Source organism: Trifolium pratense, linkage group LG6 (assembly GCF_020283565.1).
Source record: "Trifolium pratense cultivar HEN17-A07 linkage group LG6, ARS_RC_1.1, whole genome shotgun sequence".
NCBI classification, from domain to species: Eukaryota; Viridiplantae; Streptophyta; class Magnoliopsida; order Fabales; family Fabaceae; genus Trifolium; species Trifolium pratense.
The window spans coordinates 36970984-36995963 of NC_060064.1; the positions used below are offsets into that span (position 1 = coordinate 36970984).

Here is a 24980-nt window from a genome sequence, read left to right on the forward strand (position 1 = left end):
CTGTAACATCATGGTAATAAAAAAATCCATAAGTAATCTGGTTTGTGATATCACAAAATTGATTTGCCATGACAATTAAGCATACCAAAACCATCAAGACCACAAATTCAAATGCGGAACAAAAAGGGTACAAGAATCAACTAGCTAAACCTCCTAGAGAAAGGCTATGTGCAAATGCTTTATCACACGCGGAGTAACACACGCTCATCTTGCTATGCCACGTCGCCTATTTTAAAATGCTATTTACCGGCTACAGGCTCAGCAAGTTAAGTCTCTTTTAACACTTATTAAAAATAAAAACACCCAAAACCTTTCATTACCAACACCACCATTCAATCACCCCCACACTCTTCATCCTCCATCTTCCTGCTACTAATATCATCAGAGGCCTCTGAAATACCAACTTCAACCTATCACCATAATCATCGAAGCCTGAACCAACAAAATCAACCTTAAGCAGTTTAACCACTCTTCTCCATCCTCACAACTATAACCCAAAAATCAGTGGGAACAGAGAAATACATAAAACAAAAGGTGAAAGTGAGAGCTGGGAGGATATATAATCCTCTGTCGTTGCCGATTCAGTGTCATTGTTTGCACATCTTCTTCCGGATGAAAACTCTCTGTGCAGGCCCATGAAAAAGGCCTGTGAATGTGTGGCTACCATGGAGTTTTGAGGAGGGAGATAGGCGATGGTCTTTTCAATTCCAATCTGTTCTTTTTAATTGAAGCGGTGGTGTTGGTAATGAAAGATTTTGGGTGCTTGATGTTTAATTTCCCTTACTTATTTTTCTTTTAATTTATAATAAGTGTTAAAAAAAGATTCAACTTGCTGAACCGGTAACCAATAACTAGTTTTTTTAAATGGGCGACGTGGCAAAGCAGAGCGAGCCTGTGTTATTGGGCGTTTGACAAAGAGGTTGTGAATAGCATTTCTCAAAACTCCTATCCTATGAAGCACAAACACTCCTCAGATTAATCGTGTTCCAGTTTCGAATGTGATTCGATGTCAGACACCAATATGATACCGACACATGATTACATAGTGATTACACTGAACTATGTTATTTTCACTAATTATTATCGGTGTCGATGTGTAAGTGTCCTCGTTGTATCCTGTGCTTCAAAGCTCCTATCATGAACTAAAATTGTTCACTAATCGCAATTGTGATAGTAATAATATAGTAAACGTTTTCAAATCATCTGCAACCACATCGTGATTGTATTTACAGCTGCATATTCAGAATTTGTCCACAATTTAAAACTTAACTATCAATTGTAACATTTATTTTCTCATTATTATAAATACAAAGTTCCTATTCCTAATCAAATCTTCAATCCTTTTACAATTGAAAAATCAAAACAGATCGTTCAGAAGAGTAATCAGATGCTTCAATTTCATTACGATCCAACAATTATCAGAAGATCAAAGAATTAATATATAAACACACAATCGAAACGAAAAATCTCCGATCTGAAAACTCATAAAAGCATATAAAGTAAAAAACGTGTTGCATCTATGAAATTGTGATGTAGAACATAGCGAAATTTAAAATTAAACTATTAATGATAATTGAAAACTGAAATTGGGGAACGATCTGGCGGTGATACCTTTGTAACGCGGTGGAAATGGATGTCTCTTCTGTTACTCTTCACTCTGGCGACTGGTGTTGTAGTTGCTTCCTAAGGTCCACTCTGTCTACCTTACAAACTTTTCTGATGCAAATAACAAGTACACGAGTCTTCAATTGGTTGACCATTTTACCCCTCACAAGTTTATAATTTTTTTTTCCTTAATTAGTAAAATGGTTACATTTTTGATTTCAGATTGGTCCGAATAGGTCCCTTAAAGACATCTCCGTTAATCTGATTAACGGAGATGTCTTTAAGGGACCTATTCAGACTTTTTTTTCTTTAAGGGATCTATTTGGACATTTTTTTTCTTTAAGAGACCAATCTAAAATCAAAAATATCTTTAAGGGACCATTTTACTAATTAAGTCTTTTTTTTTTTGAGCAGTTATAATTGCACCTTGCACGTTGCAAGAGCTATTTTATGAGTTTGGATTCTCACCAATTTTTCCTTATGTTTTCTTTCATTTTTTCTTAATTTAAAAGTTGTTAAATTACAAAGAATAAAAAGGAGGTGATCCAAATCTTTATTTTATGTGCCAAAGAAAAATATTCTCTTCGTTCCAAAATATAAGTCATTTGAGAAAAAAATTTGTACTAAATTATAAGTCACTTTACGTTACCAATGAAACATTTAATGTTATTTTTCATATTATACCCCTAATTATTTATTATTCTCTCTTCTTTCAATCATTCAATTTAGGGTCTTGTTAACATGTGCATATAAGGCACATGGTAAAGTATCTTAATATAGAAATTTAACATTTAATGATACAAGACATTTAATGCTTGAAAAGTTAAAATGCACAAATTTTAAAACATAATTTCTATTTTTATTACCTTAACATGTGCCATATATGCACATATTAAGATTCTCCTTCAATTTATCTTTCCTATACCATTAATGAAGTACAATTTTGTAAACTAACTCATAATTTCTTTTTTTTCATACAACATTAATTACATTCTTAATTTCTGTAATTCGACCAAAGTGACTTACATTTTGCAATAGAGGGAGTAAAATTGTAAGACAGATTTTTTAGCCACTAGACTATTTTAGATTTTTTTTTTATAATTTCCAAAAAATAATAATGCCTTAATTAGAGTTTTTCTACTTTTTATTTTAGACAAAATAGTAAAGCTTAAAAACTTGAGTTTCAACATCAAATTTATTCATTCTCATAATTTAATTAATTAAATTTAAATAATCAATTTCGATGTCGTTACTTCGTATGCTATATTTATTTAGTAATAAATTACATAATTATTTTTAAGTAAATCCGAGGGAGAGATCAAAACTAGGTGATTTTAAGTAATTATAGTACCCTGGCTGAAGGTACGGTTTGTTTAAATGTTGATGAGAGTATGTTGGGTTCGTTACAAGCAGCTGACTTTTGAGGGCTCATTTGCAACAGTTTGGGAGCTTTTCTAAAATGCTTCTATGGTGCGGCGACATTGTCGAGTGTGTTATATGTCGAGATCATGGCTATTCTGACTCGTTACAAGCAGTTTCGTTGATTGGAGATGGAGTTTCACATTTTCATACTTTTGCTAACGAGATTCATAACATTCACCAACTGTTATGTAGAGATTCATATGATATAAGATTTTGTTTGATTTGTTTTAATGAATATTTTCAAAATATCAAATTTTTATAATTTTTATTAATAGACAATTAAAGATATTTATAATCAAAATTATGTATTGGCGTACATACAATGATATATGAGTTTTTATATTTTGGGACGAAGGGAGTATATTGTATAATTTTGCATGCTTTAAAAATTTAAATAATGCTCAATATTTTGACAAATTTTAATCCAATTGCACAATCTAACCAAACCAATATGTCTTCATTAGTTTGATTTTGTTCAAATTTCATAAGGAAATTTTTAAAAATCGAACCAACTATATATATAAATTAAATTTTAATAGTGTTTAGTGTATACCCCTAAATCAGAGTCCTGACTCTGCACTTTTTAAGATTGATAAATAAGATGTTCAGGGTTTGAAATCCATACCCTACATATAAAATGCAATATTCTTATCGATTGAGTTAAGTTTATGGACACACTCATAAGTCATAACACATGTTCTAAATCATTATACTTGTAAGCTGTAACAAGTATACTCAACCCTGCAGTTTTAAGAGAAGTACACATATTTTTAGAAATGTATTTTTGAATGGACAATTTTTTTTTATAACTGATTATGGGGATGATGGAGCTTTTTAGATTGAAAGATGGAAATTACAACTTCTACAACTTAAATATCTATCGGGCTTGGCACTACTAACTAACTAGGCCACGATACACAAAGTTTCGTACTCTACGTGTAATAGGCGTGAAAATTGTTTTTTAAGCCCTTAAGTTGCTCTCAGACCTTCTAAAAATTCCAAAAATTACTCTTAATTTAATTTAGACTCAGATTCGTTTATATCCTGGGTTCCAAAATAAAATTCCAGTTTCATAATTCAAAAAAGATCAATTTCGAAACTAAAATTCCAAATGCTTGTTTATAAACAAAATGCATGAATCACATGTCAAAACGGTGTTACAAAGTAAAAAAAACAAACACTGATAGAATGCAAAGTAAAAATAAAAATTAAAAAAACTCGAATCCTATGATTCGAAATGTAAAAAAATTATGGCATATATTTTACTTGGATAGTTGATATAATTATAGGTCTTTTTTTTTGTTTCATTTAAAGTTTGAATTCTATTGTATAATTGCAGGTCTTACATTTCTTGAATAATAGGCATAAGGTGCACCATGATTCCATAAACTTTTTGTCAAGGAATTCTGCGGATTGATGATGTTGATAATTATACTAACTATCTAAGTAAAAATATAAGCCAATTTTTTTTACATTTTGGATCCCAAGATACAATTTATTATTATTATTATTATTATTATTATTATTATTTTTTAACTTTTTCTATTTTAACATTGTCTCTGCATGTGTCAAAAAAAGAAAAACATTGTTTCTGCATGTGATGTGGGTTCCTGCCTTTTTTTTTCCTTCATAAATCAGCATTTCGGAACCTATGTTCCAAAATCGGTCTATTTCGGATCCTAGGATACGAAGTGAAATTTCATTTTGAAACGCATAATACAAACGAATTTGGGTCTAGATTGAAGATATTTTAGGGTTTTTGGGGGAATGAGAGCAATTTTCATGAAGTCTGTACATATATGCTTTTAATCGTCTGTGCATGTATGCTTTTAATCGTCGTTGGGCCTATATTTTTAATTGGTTTCTATTTTGTCGTAAAAAAAAAAATACCCCTTTGTTTGAAGATATCTTCTGATATGTCGATACCTATAAAAAAAGGTCTTTTGATAATATAAAATTTTATCGAAATACATCTTTTAGTAATTACTGTATATTTTGTCCACTTATGACTTAGTAATAAGAAAGAAATACTATTTTTTTCTCAAAAAATATTGAAATTTGACATGCGCAGAAAACACTGGAGGTACATTTTCACAATGCATCTGTACCCAATTGTAGAAAGATACCTTTTACTAGCTCAAAAAGTATACATAATTTTTACTCCCTTTACTCCATCATATTAAGTCATTTCATATAAATTTCGAAGAAAATATAAATATAAGAAATAAAATGATAATTTTATCCTGGACCAAAAAAATATCAAAAAAATATTATTAATGATAATTCTCATTCTGGTGGTTTAACTCATTTTGTTTTTTATTTTATTTTTTGACATAAACTCATTTTGTTGTTATATTAGTTTTTATATTCTATTTTGCTTTTTGGTTAGATTTGGGCGTTGGCTCTTTTTGTATTGTAATTGTCGATGATTTTTATTATGGGCATATCTTGTATTTAGAATACTTTTTTTAATATAATTATTATCTTTTTGACTTTTTTAGAAAGAAAAAAAAAAAGGTTAAAAGTGACCCTTACTATTTTTTAGAGGTCCATATTAAAAAATCGGAAGTGCACTTGTTAAAAATTTTAACATGAAAACCAGAGACTTTCGACACTTTTGGATTTCTAGCACTAGAGACTCTAAACTTTTTGAAAATTAAGAGTTCAAAAGGTTATGCATTGTAATGTCGCGACGCCTAGGTCTAGGAATGTGGTTTTTCAAAGATTGGGTTTTACTATTCAAAAAGGATTAGCGGGGCAGCTTGTTGTCCGTCTACCTTTTGTTCAAGTGTAATTATTTTATATATATATATATATATATATATATATATATATATATATATATATATAGGAGTTGCTAACGTACACCCACTTATTTTTTAGAAGGAGTGTTTTAGCAACATGCACCTCAAGGTGTATGTTACCACTTTTTAGTTATGACTTGCTAATACACACCTTCTAAAAAATAAGTGGGTGTACGTTAGCAAAACTCATATATATATATATATATATATATAATATTATGTTAAAAAAAATGAAAACATTAAATTAAAGTATAACACTTTTTAAAGTTTGGATAATGAATACCCTCAAAACTTCTGATGATCAAGTCCTACATTTCTTTTAGCATATATTTTTCATTTACATGACACTTATTGAAAAATCTTTCACCAAAACTTCATAATGCTCGAGCTCGTTTCAATAGCTTAGAAAAATTTCCGAATTGAATTATTAGGCCTAGTGGTTAATCATAAATGCATTATATCTAATTTTTTTTTTGTGTGTTTTTCACCACCAGTTGAATCTGATCCGGGGGTCAGTTATGACATCAAGTAGTTCTAGCCCCTCTCCCGATCTAATTCTTATTTTTGGTCAAGCATATACATCTATCTATCTAGAGTCTTCTAGACTAATTCTATTATGAGAAAAAGAATATCCACCGACGATGTAATTTTATACCGTTAATCAATACTCCCTCCGTCCCAAAAAGAATGACCCAGTTGACCGAAACACGCATGCCAATGCATAACTTTGGCGACTAATATCTTTAATTGTATAATAGTAAAAATTATAAAAAATTGATATTTTGAAAATACTCATCGAGACGAATCTAACAACATCTTATATGTTAATATTTATTTTTATTTATTAGTAGAAAAATATGGTCAAAACAATATATATGAATAGTGCATATATTCAAAATGGGTCATTCTTTTTGGGACGGAGGGAGTACTAACAATTATGTTTTTCATTATATCACTTCATTTCACTTCACTTTTGGGATATGACATGATAAATTGATAATTTTTTATTAGATGATCATGTAAAATTTACACAGTCAGTATATTTCTATTAAACTATTCTATTATTTGTCCTGATTATTTTCTGGTCAATGAAGCGCGGCATAAACATTGGAGAATAGAAGTAAAGATTAATTATTATACTCACATTGTTTCCCTGAAATGTACCTGTCCATGACGAAAGCATATATTGGTTAGATTTTCGTTTGATCTTTTCACGTATGTGAATTGTGAGGTAGGTTATCGTCACATGGAATTGAGTGTGGATTTAAAAAAAATCAGAATATATAAATATGATTAGTATACTGCTTTTGCTTGATTCTTCTAAGTTGTGGGCGTTCCGTCAATATGGATTATTGGAATATACTACTTTTTTTTGACAAAATTGGAATATACCACTTGCGAGTTGGGATTATTGTAAATACTACTTGAAATTTAATTAGTTTGGTAGAGGAATCACGATTCTATTAAACTAATCCTACAAGTAGATATTATTATTTTATTATACAGTAGATATTTTTTTAGTTCATACATGCAATGTGTTTTTTAACTAAACTTTGTACTATTACCAACTATAATTGAGTTTAACGAAGGAGACTAAGCTATAAAATATTACGAACTAAAATATGTCTCAATGTAGGTAATTACTATTAAAAAATTGTGAATAACTTATTCAATAAGGGTTAGAGAATTTAATGTAGTTTTTTTAGGAAGTGGAGTTGGAGGTTATTGGTTGAGCAAGAGGGATTTTAGTATAAAATTTTGGTTGCAAACTATAGTGTTGAAGATTTTTGCTCAAAAAGATTTTTCGGTGGAGATGTTGTTTGACAAAGTGAAAAGAGTATTGTGGTGATGATTGATGGTGATCCCTTAAAGAATATTTTAGTTTTGTATTGATCTTTTAATGATTAAATATTCCCTTTGGTCCCTTAAATATATCTCAGTTTCTCACATTGATAATTTCCTAAGGATTAATTTATCATATTTTGATGTGTCATGTACTAAATTAAAACATAATATTATAAAATTATCATATCATCAAACTAGCCATAATCTAATCAACTAGATGGTAAAGAAAACGAAAGTAACCAACGACGAGTTATAATACTTGTGGATATATTTTTATTTTTTTTTGTGGACAAGGATTTTTTTGTTTACATCATCAGTTTAATCTGGTTCGAGAGTCAATTCTGGCATAAAGTGGTTCGAGCTCCCCCTGATCGCAGTTGTGAGGATCAACCCATGGTCCTTCCTACCAAATTCAGCGTCAATCACCACTAAACCAACCAACAATTAATCGTGGACAGGGATTTAAATTATGGGTAGCAGTTGACATTTTTTAATTATTATTTTAAATATTGAACAAGTAGATCAATTATTACAATAAAAGTTTCAAAAATACTGTATATATAAGTGACTTTTATAAGATTTTCAAAAGCCAGATCATGGCGTATGCTTGCAAACTGTTGTCAAGGGTAGTAAAGAATGATTCCTTAAAAAAAAAATTAGTAGACAATGGGAGGGAATTGTCTCCCATGTAAATACCACCGTTTAATCCTTTTCTTTAATATTTTACTAGAACTTTGACCCATGCGGTGGATGAGTCTAATTAGGTGTAATATGTAACAATAAAAAATAAAATACAAAAATTTTAAGAGCATTTTCAATAAGAGTAGTATAGGGAATTTCATGACTAATTATTCTATATTTGTTTATGTGCTTATTTTATATTTTATATATTTTTTAAATAATTTTTGAACTCCATCGTTTTGTTTACTTATTAAAAAAAATTGCTGATAACTAAAGGTTAAAAAATTGATGATAATTAAAGGTTAAAAAAAAAAATTAAAGACGTAATCAAGAACATAAACTTAAGTAGACATCCATAAATAAATAAAAATTGTGATTAATTCCGCCGTTCAAATTTATTGAAAACAGATTTAACATATTAGGATTCCTAAATTCTTTCATAATTGAAGCACATGTTTTAGCGGTTGAAATGTTTTATTGTAAGTAAGAGATGCAGGTTCGATGACAAATTTGTATATTTTTAATATAAAGCTGCAATAAAAAGAAAGAGAGAATGATGGGAAAAAAAATTTGGTTTAGGGTTAGCTTATGTTAGCAAGCTTATAATATAAGAGATTATCGGTTTTTAATTGTTTAAATTGTGCAATGAAAATTGATGGTGCTTAATTGTCGTATGAAATCTTTCCTATGAAAGTTGATGGAGCTTAACACTTTGTGGACATAATTTAAATCACAATTGGTCTGCTAGTGCATATTATATCAATTGATCATCGGTTAATATTAAATCTGCAATATTAAAAACAAAATAATGAATGTGATTAGTGACATGACTATGATTGTGTTAGGTTGTATTGCAAAAAAAATTGATTTAGTAGAATTGAGTTTGATAATAACTTTCCAAATTACACGTGATAATAACTTTCCAATTCTCACATGATAATTACTACTCTGTCCCAAAATATAAGGGAAAATTGGTCAAAGAAAGTTGATGTATTTGGTTAAAAATTTGGACTAGATACATCAATTTTTGTTGACTAATTTTCCCTTATATTTTGGGACGGAGGGAGTATTCTCTAAATTTAAGACATAAAAATATTTTGTGATGAAAAATATAGTCAACAATAATTTTGATATGATATACTTTTAAAATTGATGGTGCTTATCAATTATTGCACATAATTTTAATCACAATTGATATACTTGCCATAATGGTTGGAAATATTGCCTTGCATTGAAGGGTTGCGGGTTCGAATCCTAGTCAAGACAAAATTGTATTATTTTTTAATAAAAATTGCAAGATAAAATGGAGGGAAAACAGGGAAAACAAATTAGGGTTTAGAGTTTGCTTGTGTATACAAGCTTATAATATAAAAGATAAGTTGCGAAATTTCCGGTTCGCATCAATGGTCCGACCTACCGAATTCGACGTTGAGCCAGTGATATCGACAAAGGTGGTTCCCAGAATTGATGGAACAGAAGATGGTTATTGGTGGCTGATCCAGTTGGATCAGTATTTTGAGGCTAACACTTGGTGGTGCATTTGTAAGCAAGGTAACCAGAATATCACATGGGAGGCATTTGAAAGGGCTTTCATTAAGAAATTTATTCCAGATATGTGGAAGATGCTTGAAACCGCGGAAGGTGAGGAGCAAGAAAACCATGAATACGTTTTGAATGAGACAGGAGCGAACAAAGAAGAGTCGATGGAGGTTAGAAACAAGACAGATTCTGGATTGATGCAGAATTCATCGGAGCAGTCAGATCAGAAATTTTCGACGACCACAACGGAGATACCATCGGTCATGGAATTCAGTGCACAACAAAACTTAGAGTGTCACAAGGAATCGATGACTGAATCATATGTGTTATTCGAAACAGAAACGTTGGGAAAGATGAAGATCAAGCGGTTGGAGGAAGCCCCCACAACTGTGGAGGATTCAAACATGGAGGAAGAGATTTTACAAACAAGAGGGGATCAAATGATTGTTCTCGACCCGGAACCACCACCGGTGCCACCGGACAATGGTCATCGAGTGGTAAGCATTAAACAACCAGAAACACTTGATGGTGAGTCGAGGAAAGCAATTGGGTTGTCGATGACGAAATCACCATGGATTCAAACTACCGGTGGACAAGCTTTGTTGAGGGAGGAAGTGAGATCGCAGAAGATCGAAGTGGTGCGTCTCTCAGTCACTGTCGCACCGCCGGATAAACCGTCGTATTCCACTTAACCTTCGACAACTCCCCCACGAAGAGGACCATCGCCGGAACCACCAGACCTTGCAACAACCATGGGGTGGATGTTGGTGAAGTCACCGCATTTGGAGGCGGGGAACAGTAGAATCTCAACAGAGTTATTGGGTGCTGACCAAGTTTAGGGACTTATTATTATTAAGAAATTAGAAGCATGTGGTCATGTTCTGGTTGTCTCTACACTGATGGACACATATTTCAAATTGGCTTGTTTGGATTTTGCTTTGGAGGTCTTCAAAAAGTGGAAATTCATTGGGGAATTCAAGGTTGTGAATGCACACTATCAATTTAGTGGGAATATTATTATAGTTCCTCCATACATCCACAGAGAAGGTGTGTCCAATATAGAGAGGAGGTTGATCATAAGGAAACTTGCAAAGGAAACTATGAGGAAGGGAAAGACAACTTTTTCATTGTATTCATCAATTTGGATCATACAATGGGATCCAGAGGAGTTCAATATTCCTATGCTAGTTATTACTCATGAATGCGGCTGGAAAGGTTTTCCATTATTATACAGTTTGCTGGATTTTGTGTATAATAGAGGGAAGCTTTGTGAACTTCTATCTGATGATAGAAATCACAAGTTAGAGGTTATCACACAATCATGGCAAATCTTCATGCAGTGCTTATTTTTTAGATTTATGAGCGAAACCCAAATCTATCCTCACCATAGGAATTGCAATAAAGAAATAGAAAAAGATTTGTGGTCCTCCAAAATACTGGTGCAGATGGGTCTTCAACTTCAGCTCTGTGAACAGGCTAGTTCCAAATGGGTTCTTAAGAAAACTACCGTCTCTTCCAACAGTAGGAAAGAAAGTCGTACTGCTAATGAAGTCTGTTGATGAAGTCATGTGGAGAATGACACAATTTGTATTTGATAGAGGCAAAATTTTAATGGAAGCAAATCCCAACCTTGAGGACAAGGTTGTTTTGAAGGGGTGAGTATTGATAGAGACCAAGTATGAGTGATGTAGGAAAATGAGCTATTATTGTAATAAAGAGTATAATGAGGTTTTATGAGTAATTAGTGAGTGAGATAGGGAGCTGAGTTGACTTGTAATAAAGAGTATAATGAGGTTTTATGAATAATTAGTGAGTGAGATAGAGTGCTGAGTTGGCAAGTTTGTTATGCCTCTTAGTAGTATATATAGTGAGGTAAGGGGAGTGCGAGGGGGATGGAAGATTATTGTTAGGACCATTATGGTTAGGCAAGGAAAGAGTCTTCTCTTTCTTTGAAGGAGTTTTGCTCTGTGGGCATTAGGATATTCATCCTCTTGCATTTATCTTTCATTTTCAGATAATAATACATTGTTTTCATTATTCTGCTTTTTAATCATTTTCTTCGATATTTTATAAGTTGCGAAATTTCTGGTTCGCATCAAACGCGGTGGATACTCTTCGAGTCCTAGCTTGCATACACAGTCCAACCAACATTCCCTCTATCATCAACCTCATTGAATCAACACGTAGCATAAAAAGTTCACTCCTCAAACTCTTCATCATGCACCTTGTTGAGCTCACAGAACGTTCATCCTCCATTGTCATGGTTCAACGCGCTCGAAAAAACGGATTCCCATTCTTCAAACGATTCAACCGTGAAGAATGGTATAACTGTATTGCGGAGGCTTTTCAGGCATATAGTCCATTGGGCCGAGTCATTGTCCAATCCACTACAGGAATCTCTTCTATTTCCACAATGCACGAGGATATATGCCACGTGGCGGTGGAAAAGAGAGTTACATTGATTATATTACCCTTCCACAAATATTGGAAAATGGAAGTAGATGATGAAAATGAAAATGAAAATGAGGCTCATCTGGTGATGGAAAATGTTGGACCTGCTTGGAGAGGTGTGAACCAAAAGGTACTTAAAAATGCACCTTGCTCTGTGGGTGTGCTTGTGGATAGAGGATATGGGCTTGGACTGAAGAATTTGGGCTCAGATGGTACTGTGGCCCAAAGAATATGCATTGTGTTTTTTGGTGGGCCTGATGATCGTGAGGTTCTAGAGTTGGGGAAGAAAATGGCTGAACACCCTGCAGTGGCAATGACTGTTGTAAGGTTTGTTGAGGAAAATGGATTGAGCGGTAATAACTTTGTTTTACGCCAATCACCTGAAAAAAGTGCTGATGAAAACTATAGCTTCTTTGTTGCCAAAATGAACCGTCAAAAAGAACAGGTAAATGTTGCCAACTCGAAGATATTATTAGTCTCAAAACATGCTAATTTTTGCTTTTGATCTATAGTTTTTGTTTGCTCATTTTGATTTTTAAGTTCTGAAAAAATGAGGTAATAATTAGCCAACTCTTACACATACATACTATTAGACCAAAAATGAAAAATTATCATAGTTTGGGACTGAATATATGTTTAAGCTAATTTTAAATTATCATACTATTAGACCAACTTGCATACTTATGTATTGTGATATATATGTACAATATGAATATGAATATTTTTATGTATAAACATTGCTATTAATGAAATGCAGGAGTTGGATGAAAACTCAATGACGATGTTTCGAAGCAAGTGTGGTGACACGGTGAAGTACATTGAAAAGGGTAGTGGCAACGTTGTGGAGGAGGTGATAGGGTTAGGTAAAAGTGCGGATTACGATCTCATAGTTGTTGGGAAGGGTCGGTTTCCGTCCACTATGGTGGCGGAACTAGCAGAGAGGGAAGCAGAGCATGCAGAGTTAGGTCCCACAGGAGACATTCTAACATCCTCAAAAGGACACAAAATGGTGTCATCAGTGCTTGTTATTCAACAACATGATGTAGCATTGACAGAAGATGCACCAATGTACAAATTTAAGGTGCATGATGAGAATGTTGCAGAGGTTTCATCTGGTAGATATGATATCACTACAGTTAATGCAGTGTAATTACTTACTTTTAAGCATTTTGCTTGTTACATGGGTCATGGGAAACGACCCTAAAGTAACAAATGAGAGAAACTTCAAGCAAAAAAAAAAAGTTCCTCTCTATAATGAAGTAGTGTTTGAAGTAAATATGTAATTATCCTTTAAATTTGTTGGGTTAGTACCACCAGGACCAGCTAGGTGCATCTTAAATCAAATAAAAGTTATAAATATTGTCATTATACGACTTAGTTTAAAAAAGGCTTAATTAGTTTTTTGGTCCCTTAAAGATATTTTAGGTTTCACAATGGTCCCTTAAAGAAAAAAAAGGTCATGATAGATCCTTTAATGACACATTTGTTTCTCAATTGGTCATTTCCGTCAATTTTTTTGCAAAAAACGTTAGTTTTAGTAGACTGAATTGTGGATGTCATTAAGTGTAAGTGGTCCACCAAAAACCTTATTAATTTTTAAAATTTTAATCATTGAAATTTTTTGTTATATTTGGAGTTAAAATTTAACGGAAAGGACCAATATGACCAAAATATATGTCTTTAATGACCAATCTGGGTCTTTTTTTCTTTAAGGGACCGATCCGGACCTTTTTTTCTTTAAGGGACCATTGTAAAACCTAAAATGTCTTTAAGGGACCAATTGACTAATTAAGCCTTTAAAAAAAATACAAATGCAAGTATGCCGTAAACTATATAATATACTGAATACTGAACTTATTCAAAATATTTTTGTAAATTTAATCAATACCATATCAGGAATTGAATCATCAGTATAATATGTATATGTATTAACAATCATCCGCTTAAGTCAAAATCATTATATTGTTAGTTCTGTTGACAATGAGAATTTAAGGATACAATGCAGTTGCTTGTGAAACAAGCCAGCTATCATATAGAGTTAGTTTTGCTGTTACAAGTTGTTAAGGGTTGTTATAACCTCTTGTTAGTTAGTTATCATGATTCTACACTTGTATATAAAGCACTCTACTGATTGCAATCTTTGAGTTTGTGAAATAAAATTTTCTCTCTTTCCTTAACTCAGTCTGAGCATATCTTCCTGCATTTCGTCTTTTTCAAGCTTTCTTGGCTGTTTGTACTATCTTTTCACATGGTATCAGAGCTGGGACTTAGATCCAAGAACAAACTCCACTTTATCAATGGTGTTCTACCTTAAAAAACCGGGTTGTAATGTGAGAATTGTCACCAATTATAAACATAAATTCAAACAATTTCACGACCGACGTGGGATTTCTTAAAGTTGTGGTCTTCATGGTGATGGGGTTCCTTCTTGCTTCTCTTAATACTGTGGCGTTTTCTAATTGTTCTTGCCCTTTGGTTAGGGTTTTTTTTTTTTTTATCTGTTTGACCGTGCTTCTTCTTTCATTGCATTTTTGTTGCTGGTTCTAGTTTTATTTCTTATTTCTCTATTGTTTTTTCTTTCTTATGTTCCTCGAATACTTCTTGTATTCCATAGGACCGTTCTTCCATTAATTTATGAACCCCAAATGTATTAGGTGGAGCAACATTAAGTGGTCCTTCATATACCTTAATATGTATTTTTTTATTTTAACCATTGGATGTTTTTAAAAAAAGAAACTATTAAATTTTGCATATCCACCGGATCTAACAATACACCGTCACCAAATAATTTTTGTTTCTATTTCTTCATCTTCCTCTTCTATTCCTTCATCATGTTCTGTTTCTAAAGATATGAGAAATAATGAAGTTTATTCATCTAATCAAGTGCGTGTAGTTGGTCCATGTGTTCCTGAGTCTCCAAGGAATAGAGCTAGAAGACTTGAAGGCTAAAGTGACTAGTTTGGGATCGCATTGAGGCCACAACTTATGCCAACCCCTTCGATGGACTATCTCAATAGTTGATAAAGCACCCTAAAGCTCAGTTATGAGAGCATCATTCAAACCAGTATTAGCAGCAAAACAATCAAGAGTTATGTTTTGAAAAAAATAATCTAGAAAATTGAAAGAGAGTTTATGCTTAAACAAAATTTTATTTTTCAATTAGTGCTTATACTTAAAAGACAGAGAAGATATTTCATTAAAAAAACAATATAAGTTTATAATAAAGGATTTTTCATCATCTGCAAAGAAATTCAAAATAGTAACTCTGTATTTAAATTTGGGTATTTTATATTAGAGGTATGTTATTTAAACACAAATTTGAGATTCAAAATTGACACCTCTCTCTTTTCACTCACAAAGCACGCAAAATGAAGAATGCAAAAAATATTAAAGAAACAAAAAAAGTATATTTGTTGTATTTTTGTCAAATAAATGTGTTTACCTAACATTTTTCTTTGTATTAAAATAATCGTTATTTTTTAATAAAAATTTAGTAGTCTTAGTTGATTTAACACGCACAATATTAGACAAACCCTATAATGAATATGTAAAAGGTGTTCAAATTTTCAAAGAAGGGTTATAATCTTCTAATTTATAATGTCCACCAAACGAAAAATATGGAAATAATTTACAGACATAAAATGAAAGAGCTCTCATATCCACCAACCGTAATCCAAGGAACTAATCGATAGCCACGAAGGAACCCAGGTTTGAAATTTGTAACTTGCAATCAAAGAGAGGTTTGAATTTGATTCATGTGTAAAAAGTTGTTACTAGTGTCAAGAAAGATTAATGGATTATAGATTAACCGCAAAATAGGGAAATAGGAAAATATGATGGTTTTTTTTAGGCCATGTTTCTTTTATACCCCTAAAAAATATAATTTTGCCTTTGATAAAAATTTCGGTTCTCATAAATCAAAATTTTTTTTAGTTCAAATTCAGAAAAAAATTCGGTTAAAAGAAAATTTGGTTCGTAGAAATCGAAGTTTTTATTGAAGGGTAAAAAAGTTAAATCCAAGGAGAAAAAGAATCATGAGACACCTAAATAGAAGCAATCGATTTTACGACCACTATTTAGAACCCAAATATGGTAAGCATACTTAACTCACAAGTTTAGTTTACATTTACTCCCTTCAAATTTAAGCTGCCTTGTTTCTTATTACATATCACTTTTGTAAAAAAAAAAATCTCAAGTAGTTTAACGACTAAAAATCTCACTTTAAAGTGGATATATGTTCGGAGTTTGGACTCCGGCTCCTACATATACGAAGTTTAAACTCCGGCTCCTATACATATATAGTGCGATATTCATATCAACTAAGCTAAGTTCACGTTGATATTTTTTTTCCTTCTATTTATTTATTATTTATAAATTTCAATGCAACATTTATTACTCCCTCTTAGTATATTTTTATTTTTTTATGTTAACATTAATCCTTTGGTTCATAGAGAAAGGAGGTTCTGATATTCCAGAGTTTGATTATGAGGTAAGTAAATCCTAACAAAAAAAATTATTCAAATCATAAATCGAACTTAGATCGTCACGAATAATTCGTCTTAGAGGGAACTTATTAACCACTTAAACATAATGTCTTGGTTGAGTATGAAAAATCAATATTGAATACACTATAAAGTATAAACAAAGGACAATTTAATAATATCTCTTTCAAATTTCTAAGGACATTAATCATTTCTTTACCAATTTATCTCTAATTAAAATGCATATTTTTCTACAATGTATAATAAATACTCTATAAAAAATATTAACTCATTCTCATGAATGAGTTATCTCCGGTGGACTTTTGACTAGTTTTTCATCCAGTTTTAATCATAAGCGTTAAATTGTTAAATTGTTTTTTCTTTTATTTTTATAGTTTTAAAATTCTCATTTAAGGGTTAGGATTTCACAGGAGAGAATCCGCCCCCTCATTCACTTTTTTAAAGGATAAAATTGTATAAACAATATCAATTAACAATTAATTTAATACAACAATTCATTTTCTTAATCTTCGTAATTTTTTCAATACCATATTGAATGTACCTTTAAAATTGGAGGCAATACTCGTTAAATAATGAATATCCTCAAGACTTCTTCTATTTATCAGTTTTATTTATTTGCATAAACTATTTTACATAAATTTTAAAATGTTTAATTACATTTTTGGTCCTTTATCTTTATTTTATGTTTCAAGTTGTACTCTTATCTTTTAAAAGTTTCAAGTTGGTCCATTATCTTTTCTACATGTTTCAAGTTAGTTCCTTTCGTCAAATTTTTCACTATTACCGTTAACACGTGGCAAACAGAAACCACACTTGGAAAGATGACAGGTGTCCAAATTTAACGGTAATAGTGAAAAATTTGACGAGATAGACCAACTTGAAACCTGCAGAAAGATAAGGGACCAATTTGAAACTTTTGAAAGATAAGAGATCAACTTGAAACCTAAAATAAAAATAAATGATCAAAAATGCAATTAAGCCATTTTAAAATAAGTCAATTCTAACTCCAAAGGCTTGATCCAGTAGTAAAAACTAAAAAGACAGATTTTGAATTCGATAGGTCCTAGGTTCGAGTTCCATTAATATCTTTGGAGAAAAATAAATGTAATTACTTTTAGGGTCTTGTTAACATGTGCATATAGGGCACATGATAATGTATCTTAATATAGAAATTTAACATTTAATAATACAAGACATTTAATGCTTGAAAAGTTAAAATGCACAAATTCTAAGGCATAATTTCTATTTTTACTACCTTAACATGTGCCATATATGCATATGTTAACATTCTCCTTACTTTTATAAGTGTTCTTTGAACCACGAAATCTTCTCCTTAAACCGGTTTATCATCACTTTTTTAACAAATAGATTATATTTTTTTTAGTTACGCACTTATCGAAAAACCATCCACCAAAACTTTATAAATATAATGCATGTTTCAACTTTCAACAGTTTAGAAAATTTTCCGAATTAAATTATTGGGCCTAGTGGTTAATCACTAAATAATAATGCATTATATCTAATTATTTTTTTGGTCAAGCATATATATCTAAATCTATTATTGTCCTGTTTATTTTCTGGTCAATGAAGCGCGGCTTAAAATTTTGGATAATGAAGATTTTTTTTTTTTTTTGAAGCAGATAACGAAGATTATACATTGTATAATTTGTATATAATATAATATCCCAGTGTACCCAGCATTATTATATTGGTTGGATTTTCGTTTAATCTTTTCAAGTTTTCACGTATGTGAATTGTGAGGTAGGTTATCGTCACAGGAATTGAGTGTGGGTTTAAAAAAAAAATGGAATATGAATAATATGATTATTATACTGCTCTTGATTCTTCTAAGTTGTGGGCGTCAAATATGGATTATTGGAATATACTACTTTGGTTTGAGTTTCGCAGAGGAATCATTATTTTTTTTTTTTCTTTCTTTCGGATAGGATTAAAATCACTATTCTATTAATCTAATCCTACAAATAGATAGTATTATTGACTATTAGATATTTTTTTATTCATACAAGATGAATACTCAATGTGTCATTTGACTTAACTTTGTATTACCAAACTAAACTATAATTGAGTTTAACCAGGGAGACTAAACTCCTACAATATATATAATAAACTAACATTTGAATCTCAACTCAACACGTATATATGCAATAAATTATGTCTTGATTAGTTCCGGGCAAAAATTGTGGATAATCTAATAATAAAGAAGCTTTTATGGTACGTATCGGTATATCAAGTCAATAAATTGATAAATTAACGATTATTTTTATGAATTAAAAAATTATTAACTGATTATTTTATTTTAAAAATAATAATATCACAAGAAAAAACACAATATATTGTTTATAAGCATGATACTAATTTTTCTAATATTTTCTTAGAAAAAAAAAATTCAATATTGACTATAATGATGAATAAAAATTCAAAAAATATCAAATTTTATATTTTTGACAATTTTGATGAATAATATTTAGTTACTATAATCATTTTAATGATAAGAAAAATGATTTCCTTTAAAAAAATATTCATTTACATATTAATTTAATTACCTGATGTACCAGTACATTAAGAATTATCACATATACCATAAAATTTGCCCTAACAATAATTAGTCCCAGGTAAATTTACAAGTAATTAATATAAAGAAATCATTTTTTGTCAAGTAATTAATTTAGTAACTAGAAAATATACCTTAAGATGGATGGTAAATAAGTAGGATGACCGGTGTTCGAACCTCAGTTCTCTGCATATATAATGTAATGTCACATAATAATATCAAAAAATTATTTTACTTACAAATGTACTTATGTATCTAATATTTTTATTGGGTGTAGTTCAGTGGTTATTGACGCTGAATTTGGTAGAGAGGACCAAAGTTCGATACCCCACAACTTCGATCGAGAGGGGCTGGAACTACTTGGTGCCAAAACTGATCTCCGAACCAGATTAAACCGGTGATGTAAAAAAAAAAACTAATACTCTTTAGGGTAATCCATTATTTTAATTTTACCACATTTTGTCCTTACGCTGTCATGATAATGATTTCTCGTAGCTTATATCATTATCATTATCCATTTCCTAAAATGATAAATTAAGATATATATAAGTGTAATCTATATAATATAAGCGTAAACAAATAATATCGTTCAAAAACCAAAATAAAGTAATTAAAGTGAAATAGTTATTTGCCAATATTGCTAATGCTATCGACTACCAGGATTCAGATTCTCTTCGTCACACATATAAATTATTTGGACTACTTGGGTATTTATATTAGTAATGTCGTACTTACCATGATATCAATGTACTACTATATATATTAATATCTTGTGACAATCACACTCACTTATCAGATAATTAAAGGGGGTATTCATATTAGCTATTTGTGACTTACTTAGAACCCAATCTTCTCCAAACATCATCCATGGTTTGGATTTACTGTCTCACACGTGTCACTGACTAGGATATGGTTGACAAGTAAAACATGGAAATAAATTATCAAAATGCAGTTATTTATTCGTAGTTGTTCTATCAAAATTAGATTATATATTCATTTTTTAATATAGTTTTAATTTTTTAAAATATAAAAATTCTGATATTAAAATCTAATTTCAATTGAACATCTCAATCTTGCCAATGACTCCCTCCGACCTTATTTATAAGCAAAAATTATTTTTTAAATTCATCGAAAAATCAATGTATTTAGTTTATATTTAAGCTAGATACATCAATTGCTCAATGAATCTAAAAAAATAACTTTTACTTATAAATAAAGTCGGAGGGAGTAAATTCAATTATGATCCGTAAAACATTGTATATAGTAAAGATGATGGCAGTCTGGGATTGTCTCAACTTAGGGCCGGCCACAAGGACATGCATCCAGCTCTCTGGTGCAGAGCCTCCAAATTTTAATTATGTGGTATTAAGCCACTAAAAGTAAAGGTGACTTCTAAGGTGAGAGCTCTATTAAGTCTCTCACCGGTGTACCACTAAACATAACCGTTGGATTAAAAAGGTCACCAAATCTTACAATGCATCACACACACAATATTTTTACTTCTTTCATCTCTATTAGTTCAAATTGTTGATCACATTAGTGACCTCCCAACTATCCATCTTCTCTCAAATCACAACAATTTACTCCTTTTCTCTTTCTTTGTTTACCTTGAAATTATTGTTGTGATATGACAATGAACTTTAAAAATCTTCAAAAATGTTGATCGAATGAATATTTGGATTCAAAAATTGGAGTTTTGAAAAAGTTTTGATATTAATTTGACGCAATTGGATTTTAAGGAATTTTTTTTCTGTTAAAATTTTGTGACCAGGGAATTGTGTTGGTGTCTTGGTGATGGCTAAAAGGCTAAAACAAAAGAACTTAAGAACCCTACGATTGTAATCCTCACCTATACTAATATCATGGATGTTTCTAATAAGAGGTTACCAAACATGAGAGGAAGAGGGCGAAGAGGCAAATTCATGAGACAAAGACAATCACGAATCCAATTCAACAAAATTCAAAAATGGGTTTACGATGTTATGGAGATAGAGTGAGATCAGGGGAAAAGAGAAAAAGGGAGATTCAATCTAGTGTAATATTAACTAATGAGATCCTATAGTCTTTTTTAATCCAACGGTTACGTTTAGTGGTTCACCGGTGAGGGACTTAATAGAGTCCTCACCTTAGAAGCCACCTATATAATCCCAAATTTCATTTAATTTATTCACTCATGGTTGGACTTCTCTTTTATTCCTCCGTGTGAATAGGCATGGCAATGGGGCGGGGCGGGGACGGGTTTTGCCCTCCCCAAACCCATAAAGTTCGGGTTTCTCCAAACCCATCCCAAATTCGAGCGGGGATAAAAATGATAACCCCAAACCCATACCCAACGGAGATCGGTTATCCCCATCGGGTTTCGGGTATCCCCATTACGCCTCTTTCCACATGAATTTAGATTATATTTTAGTATTTTTTTATTAAAAAAAAAGTTAATTGTCCAAAATTATTTTCTCTCAACAATATTTTTTTAAATAAAGAAAAAAAATAGAGAAAATGATTTGTTTAATACTCAAATTAAAATAAAAAATAAATATATGAACGTAATTTAAGAGATTGTTTAAGCGTTTCTAATTTAAAAGAGGTGAAATCTAATTTTTAGTATAAGCGGGGCGGGTTCGGGGACGGGTTCAGGGTGGGTATCAATGTACCCATTACCCGCCCCAAACTCATCTTTCGAAATCGGGGAAAACCCAAACCCGAACCCAAATCCAGTCAACTCGAGTTTTCCCCGTCAAAACGGGTATGATTTGGGTGGATACCCACGAGTATGGGTTTTATTGTCATGCCTACGTGTAAAGCCACCACCCATACTCTTCAATTTGGAGGATGGTTGTCTCAAGGTAGTGGTTTTAGAAATGTTCTTAAAAATGCTTCTAGAAAATTGAAACAGACTTAATTGTTTTAATGTGTATTGTATGGTGAGATTATAAAATATAAATGCTAACAAGTTCCCCACTTGAGACACTTATTAAGAATGTAAATTTAAAATTTTGTAGTCAACACTTCAAAAAGTCTAATATTTTTTTAATGCATATTATTTTTTCTTTTTTCAATTCCTCAACTAGTGTCCCAGATACACTAGTTAACAAGATCCAAATATTAATTCCAGTAAAAAAATTATTGTAAATTACCATATTATCAAAATTCGGCTCTGATACTTTTAAATCATATATATGTCGAGTTTATATTTATACCTATAAATCAGAAATGGATTGTTTCATTTTTTTCCTCTCATATTTATACCTATATATCGATTACCTTTCAATAAACCCTAATTTTTTTTCCTTAATTTATAACAATGATCGAAAGAAAGAAGTATTTCAAATCTTTAGTTTATGTCCAAGCAAGTATTTCACTTACTACTAACATTTGTAAATTAAAAAAAATAAAAACTAACTAGTTATTTGTTATGCCAATGACAGCTAATTTATTCTCTACCATAGGACTATACACAAATGTTTGTTTCCCATATTTTGTGGACAAAAATATGTGCATCCTTCTGTTCATATATAATTGGAAAAGGAAAACTCGTGTGAGAACCGTTCCTATGTTTGACACCAAGTCACGGATGCCATTATTTGCTCTTTGATCTCCAAGTGCATATTTCGTTATAATCAATCACTTTAAGGGAAAAGTGTGGTTCAATTCATGTATGAATATTTTAAAGTGTACACCAATGACTTGTGTCACAAGCATAATGCAAGTATGCAACATTTTGGTACTTGGTAGTGATGTTTCATCACAAAAGGAACATCAAATCCACTATCTTTTTGTTTTTGTGTGTACTTTAAAAGTATTTTTTTTTTTTTATCATTTCCGACTTCTTTTTAATTGGGCCGTCTCGTAAATTAAACCAATTAAAATCAAATTTTTTTTAAACTTTTTATTAAGGAAATTTAAGAACAGATTAAAAAACATTACTAACTAATTTTTTGTGGTTGTTGAAATCATCCTTTAATTATTTTTAATTATTTTATTTTATTTTATCCTTTAACTAATTTTATTTTTAATTAATTATTTTAAACATAAATTATGCCCATAGATACATTAAAATTCTTGGCATCTTTTTGTAACTAGTCCGGTGGCCATAGATAGATACATGAAAAAGTTTGGAGTTGTGGGATTTGTTAGTTAGAACAACATGTGTTATCTTTGGGTATATTTGATTTTGTTCTTTACTATTGCACCTCAAATGTCTTAGGTTAGGCGAGGCATGTGGTGTATACCCAAGGGGAAGGCCAAGCAGTTCACCCAACTCATGTCAAGTGGGAGAGACCACCGTCGAGTAAATTTAAATGCAATGTCGATGCGGTTTTTTTGTGATAATAAATTGAGTATAGGTATGTGTATCCGTGATCATAATAGTAACTTCGTAAGGGCAAAAATTATGTGTTATACTCTATCTTGCCTAGTGTAAAAGGAGGTGAAGCTCATTATTAATTATATTGTTGAAGCTTTTATAATGATATGAGATAAGCTCGATTCCTTAAAAAAAAAAAATATTAGGAAGAGATAGTGCATAGTTGACTTGATGAGAAAATGTGGTTCACGAAAAACATGTGCATAGTGCTATCATTTGATAACTTTTGCAGGTATCATGTGACTGCATATGTTCTTTCAAACCGTTGTTTCTATTAGACAGCATCTTCAGGTGATTTTGTGTATACGGAATGAACAAGAAAAAACTAGTCGTAGGAAGGTTAAAGAGAAAAGTCTATAAGAGAAAGGTCTACAAACTTTGGACAAAAAAACCAAACTCTCATTCAATAGCATCACGAAATTTGATTAACATAGTGCTTTATAGTGTAAGCTTTTTAAGTATTTTGATGCTTTCCTTAAATCAATATATGTGAATTGAGGGGATTTTTCACTTATGCTTTAAGAAAAAAGTAAAATAAATACATGAAATACAAAGAAAAATGATCTAAAAGGAATTGATCGACTAAAAAAAGAGTAACCGTATAAAAACAAAAAAATAAGTTTAAGATTGACTCGAAAAATAAATTTTAAAAAATATTTTAATATTGTGTAGAATGGATTAGGCGGGGTTCAAAGCAGAATTATTTTTCATAAGATTCATGTTAAGTCCAATGATAAACATATTATATTTATGAGAGCTTATTAAAATATAACATAAGCTTATGAAATTGTGATAAGAATTTTTTATTAATTTACCAAAACACTAATACAACGACTTTCAAATAAGCTTATAATAAGTCAATCCAAATAGGGCCTAAGTGTATATTTGAAGATATCAAGCATTTCGTTCAGGATATTGGCGCTCAAGTGTTCTCCCTTTGCATCATGTTCGTAAAGCTTTTTCTTCTCTTAATTCCCATCGAATCGCCCGTGCGTGTTTTTCATGATTGCGACCTAAATTTGACGAAGTGCATGCTCTTAACGTAGATGGTAGTGTGTTCCTTCATGACAATTTGAATGGTTTTGGCGGAATCATATATGTGATCATACAAGGTCTTTTATGAATGAATTTCTTGGCAACATTAGCAGCCCTTGCATTTTTCATGTTGAGATGTTGGGTTGTATCAGGAAGCCCCA

General features: G+C 31.1%; 1 protein-coding gene across 1 annotated transcript; it reads left to right on the forward strand.

Annotated features, from left to right (window-relative positions):
- Positions 1–10795: 10795 nt before the first annotated feature.
- LOC123892200 (cation/H(+) antiporter 20-like) lies at positions 10796–13497 on the forward strand. Its single transcript, XM_045942016.1, has 4 exons — positions 10796–11203; positions 11342–11446; positions 11971–12792; positions 13105–13497. Exons 1-4 carry the CDS (start codon positions 10796–10798, stop codon positions 13495–13497), a joined length of 1728 nt encoding a protein of 575 aa, XP_045797972.1.
- The last annotated feature ends 11483 nt before the right edge of the window (positions 13498–24980 follow it).